The sequence below is a fragment of the Takifugu rubripes genome, chromosome 19 (genome assembly GCF_901000725.2).
Source record: "Takifugu rubripes chromosome 19, fTakRub1.2, whole genome shotgun sequence".
Taxonomy (NCBI): Eukaryota; Metazoa; Chordata; class Actinopteri; order Tetraodontiformes; family Tetraodontidae; genus Takifugu; species Takifugu rubripes.
Genome location: NC_042303.1, coordinates 5947190 through 5968837, shown reverse-complemented (window position 1 = coordinate 5968837; position 21648 = coordinate 5947190). Strand labels below are relative to the sequence as shown.

Genomic DNA, 21648 nt, shown 5'->3' with positions numbered 1-21648 from the left:
TAAATCAATGAGATTGGGCAATCAAAAATCACAATCTACTAAAGCACAAGTTATAAATACCATACTGTATTTTAGTTTATTGTAATTTTAGATGTTAGTTTTTAATATTGTGCTAGTATTCCATGGAGTGCAATTGCTTTTGGTGCCATTTTCTATCTTAATATATGTTAATTGTTATTAAATTTGGCTCAGATTTGAGTCAGTTACGATCAATCTTAGTTTGTTTGTAAATAATGTCAACAATGCTTTATATTACAGACCGAACACGAGAGGGTAAAATTTAAAGTTAATAAACTTTCCAAGAAACTTGTCAATTAAAAGTTCTAAAAATAGAAGCTCAAGATAATTGAGCTTTGTCTTTCTTAATTTTTGTGCTTAAGCTAGATTTTAGTTATTAATATACCACTACAGTATATCCCTTTCTAGGTCATGGGGAGGGTGCTGCAGCCTCTCCCAGCTGCATACTTTTAATATATCAAGAGACATTCAGGCTTTATCAAATCCAATAAATTTCTCCAAACAGGCCCAAATAATAAATGTTGATCACTAAAGGCAGCACTTTAGTGATTACCCATGTCTAAACTAAATTTCAGTTGTACATATTTTCTAGCATATCAACATGAAAATTCAGACCTTTTCCATTCTCATTTTATGAGAAACAATAAAATGGCAGGTATAAACTAAAATGTTAGTGTCCAATCTGTTTTCACTGAAATAGAAATGTGCACACAACTACAATTTTTTTTTAAATTATTTTTAACTCATCCTGTAACTGCTGATGTTATTCCCTCTAACTACAGTACGTTCAAATGAATTCAGAGGCAGGTCTGCTTAGTCAGAAAACATCCACTGCAAGGGTAATTTATCACAGTACACAGAACTGCAGATGTCCACATGGCAGCACAGATAAGTGAAGAAGATAAGTGCATTTGTATAATCACATACAAATTGCTTGATAAATACAAACACAAAATGTTTTCTCTAGCATCCCGAAATAAATATTTCTCTGTGGGTGAAGTCAGGGAGGAAATCAAAGCGCAAATGCCGAAGCTGAATTTTAGAGACTGACCATTTAACCCATCTGATCCACTAAATAGTGGCTTTTTCTCAATCTGGGAATGACATTTCGTTTTAGCAAAGCATTTTTCAGCACGTCCTCGCCTTACACAAGTTGCAACAAAGACAACAAAAGACTCCCAAAAGTCCAGATGAATGACATTTCCTGAGGAAAAGGATAATTTAAAGCATCTTGATTAATTTTGATAAGTCTGTCCTTTTTCAACACTTCCATAGTGAAGAAGATATTAGTCAGGCAGCTCTGGGGACACAAAGTTGCTTTAGTAAAGATCATAATAGTGGTGACCTCCAACAATCTAAAAATGGAAACTACACTGTGATTTGTAATTGCAGCGCTCAAAGTACAGACCTCTCTGATTATGCTTGGTCTTTGTCACTGCTATTCTGCACAATGCAACACACTCGGACACATACACCTATCAGGTGTCCGTCACCCAAGTGGCAACAGTCATTCCAGAAGCTTTTGTTGAATCTTTGGCAGAGGTGTGGAAACATTTTACAATGTACGATCATTTCATTGTAATGAAAAAGCTGATGCATCAAGCCATACTTGTCTCTAATTACGAGTGTCTGAGTATCTGTCTTTCTGACATTTTGGCCAAAATTAGTTTAAGTGCATTTTGAGTGCAGCCTTGCATAATACAAAAGTAGGAGAAAAGACAAATATAAAGTGTAACATAGCTGTAGAATATCCATACAATAACGCAGCCAATAAATAACTGGCATCCACAACTTTGCAAGTTTTTCCAGATTTTGACAGATAGAAATTGTTCCAAATTGTTACCCTTGTATTATTTGCCCCTTCTTTGAAATTACGTAGACAACCAATATAGAAATTTGTTTACTACCTTTTTTGCAGTGAAACCTCAATTTAAACATGCAAGAGATACAGAGGAAATAAAAACAACCCCCATCCCATATGCTGGTGGGACATATTTGTCACACTTTTAGACGACACCAAATAACTTACAGCTGTGCCACCCATATAAGTGATCTTTATTAGAGAGGAAAAAGATGATAGAACTATCTTCCTCACCAGAATTTGTAGTATAGATAGCAAAAGAAAGGTTCAATTTTTTATATTTATAATTTGATATAATTAACACATTTTAAACTGTACATTATTGGAACCTGTGGCTAGTCCTCTGTGGCTGGATATGTTGGAACCTTTAAAGCCACAGAAAATGCTTTATCCTTTAACCGATAAAGGATACAAGTGTAGTTCTATCACCAATAACGAGTGTCTGAGTATCTGTCTTTTTGACATTTTGGCCAAAATTATTTTAAGTGCATTTTAAGTGCAGCCTCACATAATACAAAATTGGAGAAAAGGAGAAATATAAAGTGTACCATAGCTGTAGAATATCCCTACAATAATGTAACTAATAAAAAGCTGGCATTCACAGCTTGGCAAGTTTTTCCAATAACAGATTTGACAGATAGAATATCCAAATTGTTAACCTTATATTATTTATAGAACATTGTCTGTGGTGTTTATGTTACCTTTGGAAGATGAGGCTGCAGCCGTCTCCTGGCTCAGCTTCTTCTTTGCCTGCAGGACTGGATTTTCAAACTGGGTTTTCTGGTTGATATGGCTGCAACATAGAGAACTCTGATTTACTGAGCTGCCTTCAAATATTCTTTAATTAATTATAGATGCACCTATAATAAAAACATTCATACAGATGGTGTACAGTGGAGGCTGGATTGCCTTATATTCATGTAAGGAAATATGGATGCTTTTAGCATTTTAAGAAGGTAATGAGCATATATGACTGCCAAAATGGTATCCTCTACACAACAAGATAAACAGCCTGGGCCGTATTTGCAAAGAATCCTAAGACTAAAAGTAGCTCCTAGTGACAGATTCTAAGTAAAACCTTACAATTCTTTGAATATTAAGATTTTTCTTCAAATTTTCCCTTGGTAAGGTAAAAGCTTTTCACAAAGCCTCTTTGTCCTTGGCTCCTATGTTGAAAAATGGTAAGAGGATGGAGGAGGACTTTTACAAAGCCTAAGAGTGCCCCAAACAGACAAGATGACAGAAAGAGAGAGGGGAAGGAGAGATATACTTTGAACATTTAGGAGTTCTTTTTTTCACTTTCTTGACAGCTTCATCGCTTTTAGGATCACTGCCTTGGATGGTCCGCCAGCTAATCGCAAGGCCCTATGTGAGCAATTGTGTGTTCGGTACCTTGCTTAAGGGTACCTCGCCATTGCTCTGAATGTGTTCTGGCCCCTCCCACTACTACCAGAAATCCTTCCGTGTTTTGTCTGCACTGGGTCTTGAACCAAGATCCCTCTGAACAGTGAGAACTGTTCGTCCATAGCACCTTTTGCCTTTGTTTGTCCATTTGCTCGTTGTTTTGGTTACTCTGCAGAATCAAACTGTTTTTACAAGGAGGGCAGCAATCACTGAAAGTAATGGCTGCATCCACAATGATATCATATAGATTAAGTAGTAAAATTAACAGTATAAAAAGTAAACATAAGAAGTAAATAATATAATAATGTGAATGAGGTACGTTCAAATTTTTTGAAGCTGTGGAATAATTAATTCTTCTATTTAGTTCTATGATTGCTCCTCTGTGAACCTTATCGTGGTGGAGGAGTTTGGAGTTTGAGGAGTTTGGTGGAGGAGTTTGCGTACCCTAATGAGCCTGGGAGCTATGCTGTCCGGGGCAGTTTGCCCCTGGTAGGGTCTCCCAAGGCAGATTGGTCCTAGGTGAAGGGTCAGACAAAGAATGGTTCAAGACCCATCATGGAACATCTAAAAGGGAAGCCGCATACCCAGCCCGGAGGGTTACCGAGGCCCCACCCTGGAGCCAGGCCTGGGGCTGGGGCTCGATGGCGAGCGCCTGGTGGCCGGGCCGGGCCCAGCCCGAACCAGCTATGTGGACACTCCCGTCTCCAGTGGACCCACCACCCACAGGAGGAGCATGAAGGGTCCGGTGCAGTGTGGATTGGGCGGCGGACTAAGGCAGGGGCCTTGGCGGTCCGATCCTCGGTTATGGAACATGGAACGTCACCTCTCTGGCGGGGAAAGAGCTGGAGCTTGTGGGGGAGGTTGAGCGTTACCGACTAAATATGGTCGGCCTCACCTCCACATATAGCGTCGGCTCAGGAACCCAAGTCCTTGAGGGGGGTTGGTCACTCTTCTACGCTGGAGTTGCTCAGGGTGAGGGACGGAGAGCGGGGGTGGGCTTTTTGCTTGCCCCCAGACTCTCTAGTTCGACGTTGGGGTTCTCGCGGTTGAGCGAAAGGGTTGCTTCCCTGCGCCTTCGGGTCGGGGAACGGGTTCTGACGGTTGTTTGTGCGTATGCACCAAACAATAGTTCAGAGTACCCGCCCTTTTTGGAGGATCTAGGACGGACGCTGGACAGTGTCCCAACTGGGGACTCCATCATGCTGCTTGGAGACGTCAACGCTCACGTGGGCAACGACAGCGTGACCTGGAAAGGCGTGATTGGGAGGAACGGTCTGCCCGATCAGAACCAGAGTTGTGTTCAGTTATTGGGCTTCTGTGCTAGTCGCAGTCTGGCCAAAACTAACACCATGTTTGAACATAAGGTTGTTCATCGGTGCTCTCGCGGCCGCGACAGTTGCGTTGGCAAAAACTCGGCCATGGGAGGAGTTCGGTGAGGCTATGGAGGAAGACTTTCGGTCTGCTCCAAGAAGATTCTGGCAAACTGTCTGGCAACTTGCCCACACCGTGTTAGGTGTGCGTGGGGAGCTGCTGACGTCTCCTGGGGCAATTATCCGGCGGTGGAAGGAATACTTCCAGGAGCTCCTCAATCCTACCAACACGTATCCTCAAGGTGGAACAGAGTCGGATAACCAGGAGGTGGACCATCTAATTTCCGGAGCGGAAGTTGCCGAGGTAGTGAAACAGCTGCCCGGCGACAGAGCTCCGGGAGCGGATGAGATCAACCCGGGGTATCTTAAGGCTCTGGATGTTGTAGGGCTGTCCTGGTTGACACGCCTCTGCAACATTGCGTGGACATTGGGGGCAATGCCCTTGGACTGGCAGACCGGGGTGGTGGTCCCTATTTTTAAGAGTGGGGACCAGAGGGTGTGTTCCAACTATAGGGGGATCACACTCCTCAGCCTCCCTGGGAAAGTCTATGCCAGGGTGCTGGAAAAGAGGATTAGACTGATAGTCGAACCTCTGATCAAGGAGGAACAATGCGGGTTTTGCCCTGGTCGTGGAACCACGGATCAGCTCTTTAACCTTGCTAGGGTGCTTGAGGGGAGTTGGGAGTTTGCCCAACCAGTCCACATGTGTTTTGTGGACCTGGAAAAGGCTTATGACCAGGAACATCCTGTGGGGGGTGCTCCGGGAGTATGGGGTGGAAGGTCCCTTGATAAGGGCTGTCCAGTCCCTGTACCAAAGGAGCAGGAGATTGGTCCGGATAGCCGGTTGTAAGTCGGACTTGTTCACAGTGAGGGTTGGACTCCGCCAGGGCTGCCCTTTGTCACCGGTTCTGTTCATAACTTTTATAGACAGAATTTCTAGGCGCAGCCGGGTAGTGGAGGGTGTCGAGTTCGGTGGGCAAAAGATCTCGTCGCTGCTTTTTGCGGATGACGTAGTTCTTTTGGCGCCATCAAACAGGGACATCCAACAAATGCTGGGACGGTTCGCAACCAAGTGTGAAACGGCAGGGATGCAGATCAGCACCTCCAAGTCAGAGTCCATGGTCCTCGCTCAGAAAAAGGTGTGCCTTCTCAGGGTTGGGGAGGAGGTCCTGCCCCAGGTGGAGGAGTTCAAGTATCTCGGGATCTTGTTCACAAGTGAGGGTAGGATGGAACGGGAGATCGACAGGCGGATCGGAGCGGCGTCAGCAGTGATGCGGGCACTTAACCGATCCGTCGTGTCCGCAGGGTGGCCGGGCTCAGCCTTAGAGATAGAGATAGGGCTCAGCCTTAGAGATAGGGTGAGAACCTCGGACATCCGGGAGGGGCTCGGAGTAGAACCGCTGCTCCTCCACATCGAGAGGAGTCAGTTGGGGTCGCTCGGGCATCTGGCTAGGATGCCTTCCGGATGCCTCCCTTTAGGGGTGTTCCTGACATGTCCCACCGGGAGGCGGCCTCGTGGCTGGCCTAGGACTAGGTGGAGAGATTACATCTCTCGCCTGGCTTGGGAGCGGGTGGGATTTCCCCTGGAAGAGCTGATGGAAGTGGCCAGGAAGAGAGCTGTCTGGGCATCCCTCCTGAAGCTGCTGCCCCTGCGACCCGGATCCGGATAAGCGGGAGAAAACGAAACAAAACTAAGTTCTATGATTGGTTGATGTCACTGCCCATTACTGAATAGTATTGCATTTTTATTGTTTTGCTTTGATTGTCCAATCACAACTTTTAAAAGATTCGTCCCAACCAGGTCAACCACACCTCCTCACTAAACTCCTCATTTGCTCTGGAGTTGCTGTGAAAAACTTCCTGAATCACTCTTAGGAGCTCTCTGTGAGGACTCTGAGAATATCTATGAATATGGGCCCTGATGTCCTGCCGGTGCAACAACAGCTAGAAACCGCTCCAAATTGCTTCTCTTCTTTCTGACTGCATTCTCCTCCCTTTAGTGCACTGTAGTCAAAATATCTCTATTTCTCTTCCCAGTTGAAGATGATAAATGCCAAGTTTCACTGGCTTCCATTACATGTGGGCAATTATACATGACTGAAATCCAAACAGAATCTGCACACACACACACACACACAGTTATAAACCCTTCACATCCTGGTCAGGGCAGTCCTTCAACCCAGACAACACAGATCAAAGTCTGCTATTCTTCTCACCCGTAATAATCATGATAATCTATGCACTACATCCACTAGTGTATTTTTAGAAAGCTTTGATTTATGCTGCCTCACTGCTGTTTCACAGTGCTGAAGTTGCATATATCATTAAATCAATTCAACTTACTCGACATAGTATGTGCCGTACTGTGGGTCATCAATTTCCTCCCAGCCATAAGGTAATTCTGCAAATACAGACTAATAATATGCTTTTGTCTTATTTAATAATTATATATATGTATATATGTGTATATATACACTGCTCAAAAAATTAGAGGAACACTTTTTAATCAGAGTATAGCAACCTACAGTATCAGTCAAACTTCTGGGATATTGATCTGGTCAGTTAAGTAGCAGAGGGGATTGTTAATGATTTTCTGCTGCTTTTTTGTTAATGAAATCTTTTTTGTTAATGAAATCAACAACAGGTGCATCAGAGGGGCAACAATGAGACGGCCCCCAAAACAGGCTTTCCAGGTTGAGGCCACTGATACATTTTTTCCCTCCTCATCTCTTTTGGCTGATTTTTTACTGACTGACTTTCTACTGCTGTAGTTATTAATTTGGCTTGGATCAACATCTCTGTTGATAGTATGGTGTGGTACCTGGACACTACAGAGGTTGCACAAGGAGTCCAACTCCTCCAGGATGGTACATCAATACGTGCTGTTGCAAGAAGGCTTGCTGTCTCCCTGCGCAGTCTCAAGAGCATGGAGGAAATTCCATGAGGCAGGTAGTTACTCCAGGAGAGCTGGACAGGGCCGTAGAAGGTCCTTAAACCCTCAGCAGGATCGGTATCTGCTCCATTGAACAAGGAGGAACAGGATGAGCACTGCCAGAGCCCTACAAAATGACCTACAGCAGGCCACTGGTGTGAATGCTTCTGACCAAACAATTAGAAACAGGCTCCATTAGGGTGGCCTGTGGGCCCGATGTCCTGTAGTGGGCCCTGTGCACACTGCCCGGCACCGTAGAGCTTGGCATTTGCCATAGACCACCAGAATTGGGAACTACGCCACTGGTGCCCTATGCTCTTCCCCGATGAGACCAGGTTCAACCTGAGCACATGCAACAGATGTGAAAGGGTCTGGAGATGCCGCTGAGAATGTTATGCTGCCTGCAACATCATTCAGCATGACCGGTTTGGTGGTGGGTCAGTGATGCTGGTGCAGTGGGACCTGGGTTCCTCCTGGTCCACGACAATGCCCGACCTCATGTGGCTTGAGTATGCAGGCAGTTCCTGGAGGATGAAGGAATTGATACCATTGATTGGCCCCCACGTTCACCTGACCTAAACCCAATAGAACACCTCTGGGACATTATGTTTAGGTCCATCCGGCGCCGCCAGGTTGATTCTCAAACTGTCCAGGAGCTCAGTGATGCCCTGGTCCAGATCTGGGAGGAGATCCCCCAGGACACCATTCCTCGTCTCATTAGGAGCATGCCCCGACGTTGTCAGGCATGCGTACAAGCATGCCGGGGCCACACAAACTACTGAGAATCATTTGGAGTTGCTACAATGACATTTTGGCAAAATGGACCTCTTTGCTGCATACTTTTTTCACTTTCATTTTTGGGGTGTCTTTGATTTCCCCCCTCTATAATGTGATCATTTTCATTTCTATCAAATTATGTGGCAACATTTTGTTACTAATACATCACCTACTTTTTATCAGGAAAGATATTCAAGATCATTCCCCCCCCATTTACATCTGATGTGTTTTCGAAGTGTTCCTCTAATTTTTTTGAGCAGTGTACACACACACACACACACACACAGAATATTTATGTATATTGTATATACAAAGTCCACATACCTCCATCCTCACACTTTTCAGGGGGCTTTGCCTTCTTTGCCAAGCGAGGGTCCAACCATGTGGTCGTCTTTGTATTGTGACTGCAAAGCACAAAGAGCATCCAGTGTAGTGTTAATGTTGATGCCCTTTGTGGAACACAAAATGGACACAAGAAAACTGAAATTGTTGATTAAAGGCTGCAAATAATTAGAAGTAGAAAGAGTTTCAATGCTAAGTGAGCATATGTCCAAGAAATTTTCTTTGGCCGTTGGGGTTGGTACTCCCATTTCAAAATAAAGGACTAAAAGATTAAGAAACTATAAAAAAGCAAAAGTGCATATATTTACATTTTGAGTATGAACAGTTATGGAAAGAGTGACTTATTTACTTATTGAATAAATCAGATTATTGCATGTTAAAAGTGTGGTGTACTGTGATGATATAAAACATATACAATATTGCACTTGAAATTGTTGCATAGCACAGATTTGAAGGGGTCTTGGGAACTGTTCTGTCACTAAGAGCTCTGATGTGCTGGCTAGAGGACAGCACATTAAAGAGCTGGTCTACTGGCCGAGTGGGGACTGACAGGACTTTTCCTGCCCTTCTACCTATCCTGGTGGTACAGTACCTAGAGGGAAGGCAGGAGGATACAGCTGCACCTCCTGTTTGGATGCTGACTTGTCTGTCCCAGAAAAGTATAACAAATGTGGTGTCATCTGCAAAATATAGGAGCTTCACAGAGGAGTGTCAAGAGGTACAGTCATAGGTCGAAGAGTAGTGGGGAGAGCACACATCCCTAAGGGCACACTGCAACTGATCATAAGGGGTCCTAAAGTTAAGGTGTCCAGCTCCCTGTCTGTCAGAAAGATTGTGATTCACCCTACTGACAGGCAGATGTTGGCTCAGACACCTGGGGAAGTTTGAGCAGCAGGAAATCCAGGATTATTGTGATGAGGCCAAACTGAAGTCCACAATTAGAATCCTTTTGTCTGTCAACTTATTGTTTAATTACCTTACCAAGCAAACAGTAGAATAATGTTAAGGTGAAGCAGTACCAGTCTCTCAAAGGAGACTGGTACAGATGTCAGAACAATGGGTTGGATCAGGTGCTAGCTAGAAACAGGAAAAGAGACCACATTAGTCCAATATTGGCTTCTCTACATTGGTTCCCTGTAAAATTCAGAGTAGATGTCCACCTCCTCACATATAAGGATGTTCATGTATTCCACCCTCTTATTTAAATAAACTTATAACTCTTTATATTGCAACCAGAGTGCTCCACTCTCAAAATGTTGCTTACTTGTAGTTCAGAGGGTTACTAAAAGTACTGTATGGGCAGAGCCTTAAACTTTCAAGCCCCAGTTCTCTGGAATGAGCTCCAAGTCTGAATCCGGGATGCAGACACATTGTAAGTATTTAAAAGTAGACTGAAAACCTTCCTTTTAAATAAGGCTAATAAACTAAGATTAACAGGAAAATGCTTTGTTATGCTACTATAGGCTCAAGACTGTTGGTTTCTCCTATAATACGCCTGCACATCTCGCGCTTCCTCCCCTTTCCCCTTCCTTGAAATTTATCTATGCACTCATATCACATAAATGCACATATTACTGCCAGACCCTGTCTTGTTTTCTCTAGTACTGTTGATCCTGGATACGGTCCATCAAGACATGAAAGTCAAGTGGCCAAAAGTTCGATATGAGGACATTTGAAGTTACTCTTTAAGGCAGGCAGATAAAATTCTATCTTCGTGTTTTGTTTTTTTAAATCACTAAAGATCTGGCAATTTTTTTCCTCCCAGATATTGAGTGCTGGGTAATACCTTGTTCACACTTTATGACTTTCAGAGTCACAGGGTCACCATTCTGTTCACAGTCTTGAGGGCTGTGAGTGTTCACACTACATGACTGGTCAGTGATAATAGTGTTCACATTACACGACTTTCCATCCGCAGGTATGGCCAACTGCTTTACTTTTTTCTAAAATGTCTTGTAGCAAAAGCTCACACAAGAGATGACACAGGAAATGTGAAAACGCAATGTACAGGCCGATGTTTTTCATTACAAACATAGACACAGAGCAGAAAGGAGCTGTTCAGGTTGTTTGTGCACTACTCCATAGTGAAAAAAAAAGATGCTGCCCTGCATTACCTCTGCTCTACCCTCATGTCTGCTCTCATTGGCTGTAGCTTTTTTTTACAACTTCCAGACCCGACTGGGTATTCAGCATGCTAGAGATTTACTTCAAGTCAGCATTTCAGAGTCGGGCTGTCACTGATCGCCTGACTGCCATCTTCAGAGTGATCACACTTAACAAGTTTGCCAAGTGGATGACTGCTTCACCCCGATCTAGGGTAGGAGACCAAAAACTAATCAGCAACCGGATGATTGAGCTAAAATCATGTAGTGTGAAAAGTGCATAAGTGGCAAAACTACTATTATGTCCTTTGTCAGTATGATTCTTGCCCTGATGTAAGACCTTGGCCCACACGCCTCCTCACAGACAGTAAAATGTCGCCACATTTGTGACTTCATCCAGGTTGCTGGCTGCAGTTTCAAAGTACTGGTAAATCAATGCAGTTGATCAGGTTTGAAAATCGTTCTCTGATTGTTTATTCCCATCTCTTCTCAGTTTTTACAATATGCTTAACAGAATTTAGTTTGTCTATCCCTTGTGAAAGTAACCATGGATTCCACAAGAGCATAATGTAAGGAAAAGAAGCAAAGACATAAGTACCAAGATGTCCAATCGATGGAATTTAAGATATATGTAAATAACACAAGGATGGGCTAAAAGTAAAGTAGCATGACAACTAAGCATGTTCATGCTCAGGTGGTCTTTGCAGAGAAGAGATGGAGAAAACAACTTAAAGAAAAAAAAATATTTTAATAAGGAGGACACAAAGAAAAATGCCACAGTGGTTTGATTTCTGCAGACTGAAAAGACTTAAAGCTAAATATGAATTAAGCATGCAGGCTCCACTGCCTGTGTGTAAAAAGGCCTCTTGAGGGAGGGTGTGTTCTTATATGGTATAGCTGCACAACATTTTATGCAGCTATTTCAAATACATTATGTTAAGATCAGAAGCACATTCAAATACATCTATATAATATATGCATGTTTTATGTCCTGTATATTACGTATGCACATGTACTCCTTGAATTTGGGGTCGGGGGCACTCTGACAATTGCTGTGCTGGGCTCCGGCAGGGTTGACCTTTATCACCAGTTAAAATCATTTCTAGGTGTAGTCATGAGCAGGAGGGAGTCCAGTTTGGGAACCACAGCATTTCATCTCTGCTTTTTAATGTTGTCCTATTGTCTTCATCGAGCCAGGATCTTTAGCATGCACTTACATGAAAGTGTGACGTATGAAATTGACAAGCCTTTTGGTGCAGCCTCCATGGTTGGTGTACAGCACCATTTTGGTGAAGAAAGAAGAAATTCAAAAGGCAAAGGGCTTGATTTACAGGTCAGTCTATGCTCTCACTCGCATCTATGGTCATAAACGTTGGGTAGTGACCAAAGGACAAGATCATGGATACAAGCGGCCGAAATGAGTTTACTCTGGAGGGTGGTTGGTCTTGTCCTTTATACAGATACAGTGAGAAGCACAGTCCCTCAGGATGAGCTCAAAGTTGCTCCCTCGCATTAATAGTAGTCAGCTGGGGTGGCTCAGGCACCTGTTTTGGTAGCCTCCCTCGGGACGTCTTCCAGGCATGTTCCACCGAGAGGAGGCCGTGAGGAAGACACAGAACAAGCGGGAGAGACTATGTCTCTTGGCTGTCCTGCGAGTGCCTCAGAATCCTTCCGGAAGAGTTGGAAGACATTCCGTGATCCAATAAGCAGATGAATACGAGATAAGACAGGATATTATACATGTATAAAGGCGTTTTATTCAATGCACTCTCTGGCACATCAATCTTTTTGAAAAACACAAACAAAAAAACCCAAACCAAAACTGCTGCTATGTACCCTGATTCAAATCTAACCCCAATGAGTAGACGCGAGCAAACACATTCATCTGTGATTTATTATTTATGAGCTAGAATGCTGGCAAAACTGTATCGAGTATCTTGGAAGTTACTTCCATACAGCTCATCAGCTTTCCAAATTATCAGCTAAAAGCAGGTACACAAATTGTGGTGTGAATCTTTTCATTGTGCCATAATCCATTTCCAAATCATTTTAATTTTATAAGCGTGGAACCATGTGAAATCACTGAAATGCCCAATCACTTAAAACAACCAATATGCCTTTAAGTCACTGAATTTATAATTACCTTTGCAAAAACTAAGACAAGGACATGATTACACAAATACTGAAATACTATAATTTCACCTTTTTGATTAAGTGATAATTTAATGTGGAGATTTATGTAAAATAAGAATTTCAGCAAAAACTGGCAAGATGGTAAATCAACCAAGTTTCTTAGAATGTCCAAGAGAGACAATAGTTTCAAAGTAGTAAAATTTTATATTATATAATTTCATATAAATAAGTCACTCATCTGATTTGGCATATTTTAATGGTTTGAATTTCAGTTGCTGCACCATATAAATTGGTTGGTTTGTGTTATTTAAATGATCATGTGATCCACAGTGCCCATCACTTACTCTATGAAGTAAACCATTCCAGTCTCAGTGTAAGCCATTTCCCAGTTAAAGGGTAGTGGCTCCAGACTGTCATCGCGTGGAAGAGAGCTCCATGTGCGGTAGTCCATCATGCTGCTGGATTGGGTGTAGCTAGGCACCGCCTTCCTCCAATCGGCCCCTTCTTTGTGTTCTGGACAGGTACAGAAAAAAGAAAGTTAAAACAATAGATGACTGAAAAGAGAAAGGATTAGCCTGAATCAACATCTCTGGCCTTACAATTTATCACCTGCTTCATTTGCATCACTTTCTGTCTCTCTCTCCACTTGCATGCGTATGTGTGCATGTGTGTTCGGTAAGGGGCCGTTTTGCACTTGCTTGTGCACACAATTTTAATTGTAATGTCTGCATGTGAATGTACATCCCCTGTGGGTAAGTAAGTCTCAGCAGAATTTCACATCATAAAGAGCTGTTTGAGCCCAGTGGGAAACTTCTCATTGATATGACCGCTCCTTTTTTTTATTTATTTTCTGTTTTTCTATATTTGTAGACATCCCCCTGTAATGAGAGACTACACTACAATATACAGACAACAAAGACTCTCTTAATTCACTTAGAACCTCAACCCTCCACTCAGAATATGATTAAAGGTGAATTAAACACAAGTGTTTTCCATCCTTTCCTTTTTATTTAGCGCTCACCTCCACGCAACTGAGAATAAAGCCAAATTATATAGTTATCACATGGTATATTGAATTTAATCAATTTAATATCATGTAAATGTGTAGCATAGCATGATACTACAGAGTAAATCAGCAGCTTTAGCAAGTGAAAATACACTTTTTTCAAAGCTGATCAAAAATACACATTCTTGCTCTTCACATTTAAAGGTCAGTTCACAGCAGGTTGTGGGCATACTTGATAACAAGGCTTTGATGGGTTATATGTGCTGCAGAGAATAGGGTGGGGAGTGGTGCTTGATAAGGGATGTCTGAGCAGGCAGTCATGGGTCCGTTCACTAAGAGCTTTTTTTTTTTGCTGCCTTTTTCCTTTTTGTAATACCTCAGCCTTAAATCTGCCCATCTATGGCTGGTCTGAGACCAACACAGCTGCAGGCTGTAGCAGAGCAATCATTTGTGACTGCATTCTCTCCATAAAAAGAACTCCTTCATGTCTGGGCATCATTGTGTGATTAATTTCAATAAGGCAATATGGTTGGGTAAGCAGACTTTGGATTACTGTGAATCCTTTGCTCAGTTGAGCAAGCAGCATCATAATCCACGAGAGTGTCTTACATCTACATTAACTTCCAATTCCCTGAGTATAAAAAAAGCCAGGTATAATAAACAATGTGACCTATTTCTCTTTGGGGATTTACTGTAAAACTATAAAAACATTTTTTGATTTAAAAAATCTCTAAACAACTAGCAAATACAACATCTGCATGACAAAAAGACACAGGTAACATTCTGTACTTGATATTTACTGACCAGGCAATCCGTTCACCAGTGGTGGCCTTTCATCATCATCTTCCTCCTCTGGGACGGTGCTGTCCTTCCTGTCCATCTTGCTGACTGAGGTGGTGCGTTTCCTGGGGACTTCACCGCGGTAATCTTCGTCAAATAGCATCTGATCCACTAGGTCAGGCTGTACCAGGTTTGGTTCTGCAGGAGGTTTCGGGGTGCCATAATAGTTACCTTTAAGTAATAACAAAAACAACCTCATCAGATATTTCTTTCTTTCAATAAGCCCACATCCAGGGTTCTTATCTAATGGCAGCATCACAGGTCATGACACATAGAATTATATTTTAAATTACTTGGAATCTGCATGTCTCAGATGTCTTTGGGTCAGAGGTGGGATATACCCTGGACAAGTCGCTAGCTCATTGCCGGGCTAACAACCATTTATACTCACATTCACACCACAATGGGATGTGCTTTGGAAAGCAGCTATTGGGGCTCCAGGGTTCCGGGTTGTGTTTGGTTTTTCCTGCAGGGGTGTGGAGGAGTCATTATTGGCAACAGCTGGCGCTGCAGGCAGGCGCACCTGTCAGCAATTTCCGTCAGGAAACCTATTTAAGGAGGGAGCGCCTGCCTACCAGCGTCAGAGTGTTTTGGGGGTGGTCCCCTGCTAGTTTGCGGTCTCCATGCTGCTTTGCTGGCATAGGACGCGCGGGACTTGACTCCTGTGTTGGCTCCGCTCTGGAGCTCTTGGTGTGCCCTTAAAGATCAGACGCCTGCTTACCTGCAGTCCAGGAGGACTGCCATTTTGAGTTTGCTAAATAAAACCTATTTTTGGACTCTTTATCACTGCGTTCTTGCCTGCTTTCAGGTCCTGAAGAAACTCAACCTTAACAGCAGCTCTTGCTAGAAAAAGCAACATTGTGTACATTTATCTAAGCCATGTTCAAAAGGGTCATGTCACCTTTTACGGAAAAAATGTTGGGAATTTTCCATCTTAGAAACGTTAACATTTAGATTTAGCATCTAAATTTAACATTTAAGGTTCAATTTGGATTGAACATTTAGATTTAGCATTTAGATTGAACAAAGGGTTAGATGCTAAATCTAAATGTTAAATCTTAATCCATTGGGTTCAATTAAATGTGTCACTATTTTATATATTTCAAAGATAGCAAATTTTTTTTAGCATTTCTTTAGACTGTGGGAGGAAGTGGAAGTACCCAGAGACATAGGGAACTTCCATGGATTCAAACCCCAGACATTTTGCTGTGAGGTGACAGTGCTTACCACTGTGCCGCCATAATTTTGGTCACATAAATTGTCACATGACCAGAGCTGTTCACTTCGTGTTTGCGCCAAGAGAAGAGGATGGCGGCAAGAAAGCTCCCACAGAAAAGGTTAGTAAAATATGTTAACATAAAGATAGGACATAGATTTTTGGTACACATCATGTTTAAGGTGTCTAGTATTGATATATGCATTTGCAATTACTCAACTTTGTTTAATGTGGTCATAGAACTCACAAACATGTCACTGGCAACAATAGTGACCGGTGGGATAACCCATTGTATCTACATGCTAATACACATAGGCTAACTGTTCTAGCTTACTTTCTGCTGCTACCTAACTTTGTACCTAATTGTACACACAGACACACACACACACACGACTAGCTAGCTAATTAATTCTACCTAACTTTCCACACATGCACGCACACACGCAATTACAGGTAGGCACACACACGCACACCACACACACACGGACCCCAGGAAGACTAGCTAGCTAACTACCAAACTTTCTGCTGTGTTTTCTTTTAGATTTACTTTGAGTCAAGTTCTTGATTTGTTGGATCAAGATGAGTTCCCAGACAAGGCATGCAGCATTGCAATCATCCCTCAAAATGAAAAAGATGCTGTACTCAGTGATTGTGACAGTGATGGTTCGGACATGGACTATGAGGGTGAAACCGGTCATTTGCCAGCAAGGCTGTTGAATGCATATGCAGAGGTTATGCAAACAGAACATGATTGGAATGATGGCCTCCCCTTCACCACACCCCCTTCCCTTGTTCCAGCTCCACCACCTCCTGCCATAACAATGAAGGCCAGCTAGAAGACGCAAGGGCCTCTAAGCGCCAAAGGGTTCAGGCAAGTCAGCCAGAAGAACCAAAGGCAAAACTGCAAGTGGTCAAAAATAAAGATAGAGTATTTAAGCGATCCAAGAGGCCTTCCACTGCTGTTATTCCAAAATACACAGTAGACAGACCGAATGCTGCAGAATGTGTAAAACAAAGCTGCTCCAACCCAGTGGATGTTTTCTTACTGATGTATCCACCCACCCTGAGAGAGATCACAGTTGAAATGTCCAACCTCTATTCCACCCAGACCAAGGGAAAGCAACTGAATCTAAGTATGGATGAGCTCCTAACCTTCTATGGGATCCTAATTGCAAGTGGATACAGCTCTGTCCCAAGAAGACACATGTACTGGTCAGTCGACAATGATGTACACAATGAGAGCATTTTAGGTGCAATGCAGAGAAACCGCTTTGATGATATAATGGCCTCAGTTCATGTGGTTGACAACACCAAGATCACTGATGACCCATTTTTTTAAGGTTAGACCCATCTTCTCTGAGCTCAATCACTCATACAAAATCATGCCATTTCATGAATGGCTGTCAGTGGATGAGAGCATGATCCCATACTACGGCCGACATGGATGTAAACAGTTCATCAAAGGCAAACCAATTCGCTTTGGTTACAAGGTATGGAGCCTCACCTCATCCAGTGGATACATGTACCACATGGAGCCATATTGTGGATCACACACTCTCCTCCCAGAGACAGGGTTGGGTCAGGGACCCAGTGTTATCATAGGTTTGGCAGAGCAAGCTCAGGTGCCTCAAGGTTGCAAGTTCGTCCATGACAACCTCTTTACCACTCTTTCACTCATGGATGAGATGACAAAAAGAGGATATGGGAGCTCTGGAACCATGAGGCAGAACCGCCTGTTTGATGTCCCATTCACACCACGGAATGCCTTCATGAAGTTACCCAGGGGAACCTCTGAGGTTCTGTGCCAAGGAGAGAAGCTGCTGGTCCATTGGAAAGACAACAACATTGTCACAGTGGCAACAAACATGGAGGAAAAATACACTGAGACCTCTGTCAAGAGATGGAACAGGCATTGACGTGCCTTTGACAACGTCCAACAACCAAAATGCATCAGCCGATACAATGAGCACATGGGTGGTGTAGACCTTCACGACCTACAGGTTTCACGATACCATATCGCAATCAGGTCAAAGAAGTGGTGGTGGCCCATCTTTGCATGGTCTATCAACAGTGCTCTTGTAAATGGCCATCTCTTTTACAGAGATGTTATTGGAGGGACCATCGACCTGCTCCCCTTCTCAAGGATAGTCTCACAGTCTCTTCTGCAAAGGTTTGGAACGAAACCACTGAGTCATGGAAGGAGATCTCTTTTGAGTGCTACCGTTGAAAATCAGGCAAGATACGACAAAGCCTCCCACTGGCCAATTAAAACGATGCACCGGTTCCAGAGATGTCGCCATTGTGAGAAACGCACAACCTATGCATGTGAGAAATGCAAAGTACCACTGCACATTGAGTGCTTCAAGCTGTACCATGGAGTGTAGAAGAAAAACAGGAAAGACAGGAGAATACAGTCGGACATAGAGTTCACAAGCATGCGCACATGCGCACACACACACACACATACACACACACACACACAAGTGGTTGCATACAGTTACAAACAAACAGTACTTTGGAGTCTAGGAAGAAAAGCTGAAAAAAAATACCCATCAAAATGTCATAAATGTTCCAGGAAAAGATGTTATTTTTTAGTTATTCAAGGTGTTGCTTTGCTCTTTGTTCTACAACATATTTTATTTTGTTGTTCAGTCAGTCAGTGTAGGCCTATACTTGAAAGCATGTTCAGCTGGCTACCTCTATCCTAAATGTTTACCTCCATGTTCAGTGTGTTCAATGTATACTGCACTAAAAATGAATGTGTTCAAATGAATTTTGCACTAAAAATGAACGTTTTCAAATGAATGTTGCACTAAAGTAAGTTGCACTAAAGTTACAATGTTGAAATACATTGATGATTGTTGTTGTTTTTTGTCTTAACCTCAATATTCATAACGGTGCTCCAAATATTCATATTGCTAGCCGATAGTATAAGGCTTTTAAAAGTGATAATAACTAGCCTTTGATATAAGGATTTTATACACTCGCGCTCGCACACACGCACGTGCGCACACACGCGCATGCTTACACACACACACAAACACACACACACACACAAACACACTGCACAGGTCAAATAGACCTATATTCAGTCTGTCCATTGGTAGATATAACACAGTATCCCACCGGTCACAATTGTGACCGATCATAAAACACACTTTTTCACACACTTTTCCATGAAAATTTCTAAAAATTATGATTGATTGTTTCAAAGGGATACTAATGACACATGATTTGGATATTTTTGTGTCTGGGAAAAATTTGGGATTAAATGGGTTAATCAGAGTAGCATTTTTTAAAAGTTTATTTTGTCAAAAGTTTTACTTATTGAAGATTAGTCAACAGAGATGGTAATATGTGCCAGAGAATTCTGCAAGTCTTTATCTGACAGTGATTCTTCTTTACCTCATTGGGCATTCTGCAGTGTCCTCTTCCATCTATAGACAATCTGTCCAATTGAGGTTCACATATTTTTCTACCCTGCACTGTAAACATTTATAAGGTCTATTCAATTTAAACATGAAAACATATTTGTGGCATTTATATAATCAGACTGTGTTGTCTATTAGATATGAGATCAAATCTCCTTTAATGACCAATTTCAGGAACCAGCGATGCTCCTTAAACTTGAACCCACTATTAAAAACCCAAGGAAGATGCAACAGCATTGGGAACAGACTGTTGTTTAGCAATCAATAGAGTTGTAAAAATGAAACAAACAATGCTGGGGAGGCTTTTGCCCTCCTTTGTGAACCATTTGTTAGCTTCTCCCAAAAGTAGTTAATCTTTTCTGGTCTTTATTTCCTTAAACATGTTCATAAAAAGAGGGATATAACTAAAATGTTACCCATTGGTTTTAGTCATGAATACCCAAACAGAAGGGCTCTTGTCCAATCCTGTTCAACATATGTTTGAAAGATGTATTTTGGCATGCATGAACATACATTTGTATCTACTACACACATAAACTATAATTTGATTTGACTAAACCAAAGGACAGTGCATTAAGCATGTTTTAAATTTTTCCTGATATGGGACTGTAATTCAAGACCCACCATGAAACAACTAAAAGGGAAGCCGCATACCCGGCCCGGAGGGTTACCGGGGCCCCACCCTGGAGCCAGGCCTGGGGCTGGGGCTCGATGGCGAGCACCAGGTGGCCGGGCCTACGTCCATGGGGCCTGGCCGGGCCCAGCCCGAACCAGCTATGTGGACACTCCCGTCTCCAGTGGACCCACCACCCACAGGAGGAGCATGAAGGGTCCGGTGCAGTGTGGATTGGGTGGCGGACCAAGGCGGGGGCCTTGGCGGTCCGATCCTCGGTTATGGAAATTGGCTTTTAGAACATGGAACGTCACCTCACTGGCGGGGAAAGAGCTGGAGCTTGTGGGGGAGGTTGAGCGTTACCGTCTAGATATGGTCGGCCTCACCTCCACACATAGCGTCGGCTCAGAAACCCAAGTCCTTGAGGGGGGTTGGACACTCTTCTACGCTGGAGTTACTCAGGGTGAGAGACGGAGAGTGGGGGTGGGCTTTTTGCTTGCCCCCAGACTCTCTAGTTCGACACTGGGGTTCTCGCGGTTGAGCGAAAGGGTTGCTTCCCTGCGCCTTCGGGTCGGGGAACGGGTTCTGACGGTTGTTTGTGCGTATGCACCAAACAATAGTTCAAAGTACCCGCCCTTTTTGGAGGATCTAGGACGGACGCTGGACAGTGACTCCATCATGCTGCTGGGAGACTTCAACACTCACGTGGGCAATGACAGCGTGACCTGGAAAGGCGTGATTGGGAGGAACGGTCTGCCCGATCAGAACCAGAGTGGTGTTCAGTTATTGGACTTCTGTGCTAGTCGCAGTCTGGCCAAAACTAACACCATGTTTGAACATAAGGTTGTTCATCGGTGCTCTTGGCACCATGACAACCTGGGCCGTAGGTCAATGATTGACTTTATAGTCGTGTCAGCTGATCTGTGGCCATATGTTTTGGACCCTTGGGTGAAGAGAGGAGCAGAGCTGTCAACTGATCACTACCTGGTGGTGAGTTGGATCAGGTGGAGCTTTGATCGTGTTCCGAGGGCGGTAGGGGACATTGAGTCTGAATGGGCTGCTCCGCCATTGTTGAAGTGGCTGTCGCGAGCTGTGGCTGCAAGGCCGCTGGTGCTGGTCGTGGCGGTAATCCCCGTACCCGATGGTGGACACCAGAGGTGAGGGGAGCCGTCAAGCTGAAGAAAGAGGCCTACAGGTCATGGCTGGTCTGTGGGTCTCCGGAAGCAGCTGAACGGTACAGGTTGGCTAAGCGGGTTGCGGCCGCGACAGTCGCGTTGGCAAAAACTCGGCCATGGGAGGAGTTCGGTGAGGCTATAGAGGAAGACTTTCGGTCTGCTCCAAGAAGATTCTGGCAAACTGTCTGGCAACTCGCCCACACTGTGTTAGGTGTGCGTGGGGAGCTGCTGACGTCTCCTGGGGCAATTATCCGGCAGTGGAAGGAATACTTCCAGGAGCTCCTCAATCCTACCAACACGTATCCTCAAGGTGGAACAGAGTCGGATGACCAGAAGGTGGACCATCCAATTTCCGTAGTGGAAGTTGCCGAGGTAGTGAAACAGCTGCCCGGCGACAGAGCTCCGGGAGCGGATGAGATCCACCCGGG

At 43.6% G+C, this 21648-nt stretch overlaps 1 protein-coding gene across 4 annotated transcripts in view; it reads right to left on the bottom strand.

Annotated features, from left to right (window-relative positions):
- The window catches only part of magi3b (membrane associated guanylate kinase, WW and PDZ domain containing 3b), a 108616-nt gene that overhangs the window by 14258 nt on the left and 72710 nt on the right, over positions 1–21648 (bottom strand). For 2 of the 4 annotated variants that reach the window (XM_029827554.1, XM_029827556.1), the window contains exons 4-8: positions 14750–14956; positions 13284–13452; positions 8687–8766; positions 6997–7054; positions 2581–2672 (exon numbers count right to left, since the gene is read on the bottom strand). In XM_029827554.1, coding sequence (XP_029683414.1) covers positions 2581–2672; positions 6997–7054; positions 8687–8766; positions 13284–13452; positions 14750–14956 — 606 coding nt within the window. Of the gene's footprint in view, positions 1–2580; positions 2673–6996; positions 7055–8686; positions 8767–13283; positions 13453–14749; positions 14957–15078; positions 15965–21648 lie in introns of those variants that run through there. The other 2 variants (XM_011613647.2, XM_029827555.1) reach the window with 2 other exon arrangements.